This window comes from Leucoraja erinacea, unplaced genomic scaffold (genome assembly GCF_028641065.1).
Source record: "Leucoraja erinacea ecotype New England unplaced genomic scaffold, Leri_hhj_1 Leri_1173S, whole genome shotgun sequence".
Classification (NCBI taxonomy): Eukaryota; Metazoa; Chordata; class Chondrichthyes; order Rajiformes; family Rajidae; genus Leucoraja; species Leucoraja erinaceus.
In genome coordinates this window covers 25,055-32,438 of record NW_026575422.1, presented here as the reverse complement: position 1 = coordinate 32,438, position 7,384 = coordinate 25,055, and the positions used below count along the sequence as shown (strand labels likewise).

The window sequence follows — 7,384 nt, the reverse complement described above, 5'->3', positions numbered from 1 at the left end:
ATATAACCATATAACAATTACAGCACGGAAGGATTGTTTGGAGGGATGTGGGTCAAACGTAAGCAGGTCATGGGCTCTAGTGTAACTGGGGACATGTCGCTGTCAAAAAGGCTGGCTAGTATCACTCTATGACCCACACCATCATGGCCACTTCACTCATCTCCCTGCTTCCTTGCTGATTGTGAAGGAGCCTGGACTTCCCCAAACTGGGAAACATTTGTCCTGCATCTAGCTACCTCCCCAATCCCTTAAGAATGTTATACCTGTTTCTATAAGATCCCCTCTCATCATTTCCTATCCATGTTTATCCCATGCAAATTGGAGGAACAGAACCTCATATTTCACGGGCTGCTTAAAACAGAGCAGTCTTGATTTCTCTAATTTCAAGTTGCTTTCTTGCTTATCTTTGGAGGGATAAGATGTTAGGTTTGGAGGGATATGGATCAAACGCAAGCAGGTGGGACTAGTGTAACTGGGACATGTTGGTCAGTGTGGGCTAGTATCACTCTATGACTCCATGACATCATCCCACTTCTCCTGACCTCGCCCGCCCTGCTGATTGACAGCGGGGAAACAGGCCCTTCTGCCCATCGATCAGCTCGGGAAAACCCAGGCAGGTCACAGGGAGAACGTTCCAACTCTGTACAGACAAGCCCCACCCTTAGTTGTGATCGAGCCTGGGCCTCTGGAACTGTGAGGCAGTAGCTTGACCGCTGAGCCACCGCACGTGCCCACCCTGTACTGTTCTATGTTCAATGATCTATGTTCAAGTACAATGTCATTCTTCAAGATATCACGTCATTCTTACAGCGGAATTTGATGACAGCACAAAGAGAGGCATCACAGTTGTTCTTTGTTGGTCCTCTGCACCATATTCTTCTAGAATTAAATTCCATCGGGACAGTCAAAGGCAATCTGCTGTTCAGAGCTGATACATCCGTGAATCCCACTCTGTTGATTTCTATAACGGTCACTGTAAGGGCAACGACATAAAATGTTCAACTTTTTGGACATATTTCGTACAAGGCGTCCCAGCCACGAATTCTTCCTCAAGTCGGAAGACAGTGATGACTTGCTGAGAGGCAAAGTTTATATCAAACAGATTAAGGATTACGGAAAGGTGTTGCTGAAAACTTATCTGCCATTGAGTAACAGGCTGCAGGCAGCGGCTTCATTGGGTATAATAAGTTATACAGGTTTGGCAACTTACTATCTTTTAGTTTAGTCTTGTTTGAGAGATACAGCACGGAAACGGGCCCTTCAGCCCAGCTTGCCCACGTCGGCAAACATACCCCTTCAGGTGGGTACCCGGTCCCATCGACCAACAAGCTCCTGATCAATTGTTATGGGTAGAAGGCAGTAGAATAGTGTTAGGAGGAAGAGATAGAACAGTCATGGTTGAATGGCGAAGTATACTTGATAGGGAGTTTGTGCGTTCTCCCCGTAACTTGCGTGGGTTTTCTCTGAGATCTTCGGTTTACTCCCACACGCCAAACACGTCCGGGTTTGTCAGTTACCTTGCCTTGCCCGATAGAAGAGGGGAGAAGAGGAGTGACCAGGGTAAGGCTGGTCCTTGATTATGCTACTGGCCTTGCCGAGGCAGAATGAAGTGTAGATGGAAGAGAGGTTGGTTTGTGTTATTATGAACTTATGACCTGAACAGTCTTCGGCGGGTTCCTGATCAGGGGTTATTGAAACATAGAAACATAGAAAATAGGTGCAGAAGTAGGTCATTCGGCCCTTCGAGCCCGCACCGCCATTGAATATGATCATGGCTGATCATCCAACTCAGTATCTTGTACTTGCCTTCTCTCCATACCCCCTGATCCCTTTAGCCACAAGGGCCACATCTAACTCCCTCTTAAATATAGTCAATGAACTGGCCTCAACTACATTCTGTGGCAGAGAATTCCACAGATTCACCAATCTCTGTGTAAAAAATGTTTTTCTCATCTCAGTCATAAAAGATTTCCCCTTTATCCTTAAACTGTGACCCCTTGTTCTGGACTTCCCCAATATCGGGAACATTCTTCCTGCATCTAGCCTGTCCAACCCCTTAAGAATTTTGTACGTTTCTATAAGATCCCCCCTCAATCTTCTAAATTCTAGCGAGTACAAGCCGAGTCTATCCAGTCTTTCTTCATATAAAATCCTGGCATCCCAGGAATCAGTCTGGTGAACCTTCTCTGTACTCCCTCTATGGCAAGAATGTCCTTCCTCAGATTAGGAGACCAAAACTGTACGAGGTACTCCAGATGTGGTCTCACCAAGACCCTGTACAACTTCAGTAGAACCTCCCTGCTCCTATACTCAAATCCTTTCGCAATGAATGCTAACATACCATTCACTTTCTTCACTGCCTGCTGCACCTGCATGCCTACTTTCAATGACTGGTGTACCATGACACCCAGGTCTCGTTGCATCTCCCCTGTTCCTAATCAGCCACCATTCAGGTATTAGTCTACTTTCCTGTTTTTGCCACCAAAGTGGATAACCTCACATTTATCCACATTATACTGCATCTGCCATGCATTTGCCCACTCACCCAGCCTATCCAAGTCATCTTGCAATCTCCTAGCATCCTCCTCACACCTAACACTGCCCCCCAGCTTCGTGTCATCCACAAACTTGGAGATGTTGCATTTAATTCCCTCGTCCAAATCATTAATATATATTGTAAATAGCTGGGGTCCCAGCACTGAGCCTTGCGGTACCCCACTAGTCACTGCCTGCCATTCTGAAAAGGACCCGTTAACTCCTACTGTTTGCATCCTGTCTGCCAGCCAGTTCTCTATCCACATCAATACTGAACCCCCAATACCGTGTGCTTTAAGTTTGTATAACCATATAACCATATAACAATTACAGCACAGAAACAGGCCATCTCGGCCCTACAAGTCCGTGCCGAACAATTATTTTCCCCTAATCCCATCTACCTGCACTCAGACCATAACCCTCCATTCCTTTCCCATCCATATACCTATCCTATTTATTTTTAAATGATAAAATCGAACCTGCCTCCACCGCTTCCACTGGAAGCTCATTCCACACAGCTACCACTCTCTGAGTAAAGAAGTATACTAAAAGTGTATACTAATCTCTTATGTGGGACCTTGTCGAAAGCCTTCTGAAAGTCCAGATATAACACATCCATTGATTCTCCCTTATCCACTCTACTAGTTACATCCTCGAAAAATTCTATAAGATTCATCAGACATGATTTACCTTTCATAAATTCATGCTGACTTTGTCCAATGATTTCACCACTTTCCAAATGTGCTGCTATCCCATCTTTAATAACTGACTAGCAGTTTCCCCACTACTGATGTTAGACTAACAGGTCGGCAATTCCTTGTTTTCTCTCTCCCTCCCTTTTTAAAAGTGGGGTTACATTAGCTACCCTCCAATCCTCAGGAACTACTCCAGAATCTAAAGAGTTTTGAAAAATTATCACTAATGCATCCACTATTTCTGGGGCTACTTCCTTAAGTACTCTGGGATGCAGCCTATCTGGCCCTGGGGATTTATCGGCCTTTAATCCATTCAATTTAACTAACACCACTTCCCGGCTAACCTGGATTTCACTCAGTTCCTCCATTCCTTTCCCATCCATATACCTATCCAATTTATTTTTAAATGATAAAATCGAACCTGCCTCCACCACTTCCACTGGAAGCTCATTCCTCACAGCTACTCAGTTCCTCCATCTCATTTGACCCCCGGTCCCCTGCTATTTCCGGCAGATTAATTAAGTTTAAATTTGATGGACTGAATGGCCTAATTCTGCTCCTACCACTTATGAATTGTCGAGCCTTGGGGTGGTTCCCGTTGTCGCTGGCCAACGAGCCTCAAGGAGCCGTCCTTGCTGTTAGATGACGTTGGTGTCTCCTCTCCACTAGGTGGGCCGGAGGCTGCCAACTGCGTACAGGCCTACATCGAGCCTCTCCTGCGCTACCTGAACCAGACCATTTACACGGAGAAGGACCAGATCACTGTGCTCCAGAGCTTGGCGGGGATCTGCTACAACAACGCCGCCAACCAGAGTACCGTGGTGGACCAGCAGCTCCTGACCACTCTGGTGTCCTTGATCAGCAGTAGGAACAGCAATGTCACGTCCATCAAGGTCAAGTTCTGGGCCTGCTACCTGCTCCACGTCTTGTGCTGCAACAACATTCCCATAATCCGGCGCCTGAATAAGGCCAAGTATCTGCACTCCAGTCTCATACATTTATCCGAGCTCTCTTGGATTGGTTGGCCAGACAATTATGCCCAAGTGTTGATCTACATTCTAGGGTTTGAGAAGCAAAACCGAGCTTTGTAGCGACATTTCAAAATGTCCATTAAAGTCACTTAATAGTTCAATTTTCAGATTCTTTTCATGAAACACAATGTTTTAACGTAAATAAAATCACCGTTTTGGTGTAAACAACTGTGTCTTCTTCCGGTGCAAGGCCATCAACACGCATTTATTGGGACACATCACAGCTTGGTTTGGGAACAGCTCCATCCAGGATCGCAGAGTTGTGGACACAGCCCAGACCATCGCAGAAACCCAAACAGCCCTTCTGTTCATTCCATTTACACCTCACGCTGCCTCGGCAAGGCCAGCAGCATAATCAAGGACAACTCGCACCCTGGACACTCCCTCTTCTCCCCTCTCCCAATGGGCAAAAGTTATAGAAGTGTGAAAATGCACACCTCCAGATTCAGGGACAGTTTCTTCTCAACTGTTACCAGGCAACAGAATCATCCTACCACAATTAAAGTAAAGTAGCCTTTATTGTCATTCAGACCTTTCGGTCTGAATGAAATTTTGTTGCCTTGCAGTCATACATATAATAAAAATGACAAAAACACACAATAAACACAAATTTAACATCCACCACAGTGAGTTCACCAGGCACCTCCTCACTGTGATGGAAGGCAAAAATCTTAAAGTCCTTGTCTCTTCCCTCCTTGTTCTCCCTCTGCTCCGAGTCGACCTGTGAGCTCCCAACACTGTCGTCCATCGGGCCCGTGGCCGATCCTCCGAGGTCAGGTCGCTGCTGCTGCCGGAACGCCACAGCTCCGATGTTGCCGCTGGAACGCTGCCCCAACTCCGAGGCCGCCAGCTCCGCCATTAGGCCTCAGCTCAGACGGAGACAGACACGGGAGATACGACAAGAGAAGTCGCATCCCCCGAAGGAAGAGACCAAAAACACGTTTCTCCCCCCCACACCCATACACAACATAATAAAATTAAAATAAGACCAAAAATTAACTAAAATAGGACAAAAGAACAAACAAAAAAAGAAAAAACAAACGGACTGCAGGTGAGCCGCAGCTGCCAAGGCAGCGCCGCCATCTTTAAAGAGCAGTGTACTATCTACCTCATTGGTCACCCTCAAACTATCTTTGATCGGACTTTACTGGGTTTATATTGCACTAAACATTATTCCCTTGTCAATAGACAATAGACAATAGGTGCAGGAATAGGCCATTCGGCCCTTCGAGCCAGCGCCACCATTCAGTTTGATCATGGCAGATCATCCACAATCAGTATCCCGTTCCTGCCTTTTCGCCATATCCCCTGACACCACTATCATTCAGAGCTCTCTCTTGAAAGCATCCAGAGAATTGACCGCCACTGCCTTCTGAGGCAGAGATTTCCATAGATTCACAAATCTGTGGGTGAAAAAACTTTTCCACATCTCCGTTCTAAATGGCCTACTCCTAATTCTTAAACTGTGGCCCTTGGATCTGGATTCCCCCAACATTCACCTAAAAAATGAATTCCAGAGATACTGCCTGCCTCACTGAATTACTCTAACATTTTTTGGGTCCGCCATTAGCTAGGATACTATCCCGAGTTTCCAGTGCTGCCAACAATGGGTGAGAGTTGGGAGTGAGAGTTGGGAGTGAGAAATTGCAAGAGACAATAGACAATAGGTGCAGGAGTAGGCTTTTTGGCCCTTCAAGCCAGCACTGCCATTCAATGTGATCATGGCTGATCATCCCCAAGTACCCCTTCCCAGCCTCCCCATATCCCCTGACTCCGCCATCTTTAAGAGCCCTATCTAGCTCTCTCTTTAAAGTATCTCTTGAAAGGTCTCCAAGCAGGCAGAGAATTCCACAGAATCACAACTCTCTGCGAGAAAAAGTGTTTCCTCGACTCCGTCTTAAATGGCTTACCCCCTATCCTTAAACTGTGGCCCCTGGTTCTGGACTCCCCCAACATCGAGAACATGTTTCCTGCCTCTAGCGTGTCCAAATCCTTAATAATCTTATATGTTTCAATAAGATACCCTCTCATAATTCTAAACTCCAGAGTGTACAAGCCCAGCCGCTCCATTCTCTCAGTCTATGACAGTCCCGCCATCCCGGGAATTAACCTTGTACACCTACGTTGCACTCCCTCAATATCAAGAATGTCCTTCCTCAAATTAGGGGACCAAACTGCACACAATACTCCAGGTGTGGTCTCATTAGGGCCCTGTACAACTGCAGAAGGACCTCCTATACTCAACTCCTCTTGTTACAAAGGCCAACATGCCATTCGCTTTCTTCACTGCCTGTTGTACCTGCATGCTTACTTTCATAGACTGATGAATCCCCGTATTGTCTTTTTAGTTATCTTCTGTTGCTCTTTAAACATTACCCAATCCTCTTGCTTCCCGCTTATCTTTGCTACGTTGTACTTCTTGCCTTTTATTTTTATACTGTTCCTGATGTCCCTTGTCAGCCACGGTCACCCCTTACTCCACTTGGAATCTTTCTTCCTCCTAGGAATGAACTGATCCTCCACCTTCTGTATCATTCCTAGAAAAACCTGCCATTGTTGTTCTACTGTCATCCCTGCTGGGGTATCTTTCCAGTCAACTTTGGCCAGCTCATCCCTCAGTGCCCCATAGTCCCCTTTATTCAACTGTAACACTGACACCTCCAATCTACCCTTCTCCCTCTCCAATTAAACTCTCCGATTAAACCTGACCATATTATGGTCACACCGCTGGAGTACCCCAAGCGATATGAACATTGCCTTCTCTAATTCCAGGGAGATGCTAAATGCATTTCGTTGTCTCTGTACTGTACACTGACAATGACAATTAAAATTGAATCTGAATCTGAATCTGAATCTGAATCTGAATCTGAATCTTCAGGTAGTCCCAACCGTCTTCTCCCCTTCTCAGCTCTCCCTCAGCCATCTGGCTCATCCTCTTCCTTCCTTGCATACCTTCTCTCATTCCTGACCCCGAGTCCAGCCTTACACCTGGCCCCCTATTCTACCCTGATCATAGCTACTTACCTGCTTAGGTTCCCAGTGCTGAACATTCCCATTGTCCCAGCTTTGACTGCAGACCTAGTACTATTCTAGACCTTGACTCTGGGTGCACACTTGGCCTTG

At 46.2% G+C, this 7,384-nt stretch overlaps 1 protein-coding gene across 1 annotated transcript; it reads left to right on the top strand.

The window, feature by feature from the left end:
- The first annotated feature begins 717 nt into the window (after positions 1-717).
- LOC129715441 (armadillo-like helical domain-containing protein 2) lies at positions 718-6,711 on the top strand. Its single transcript, XM_055665330.1, has 2 exons — positions 718-1,196; positions 3,900-6,711. The coding sequence occupies exons 1-2, from the start codon at positions 995-997 to the stop codon at positions 4,319-4,321; spliced, it is 624 nt and encodes a 207-aa protein (XP_055521305.1). The 5' UTR covers positions 718-994; the 3' UTR covers positions 4,322-6,711.
- The last annotated feature ends 673 nt before the right edge of the window (positions 6,712-7,384 follow it).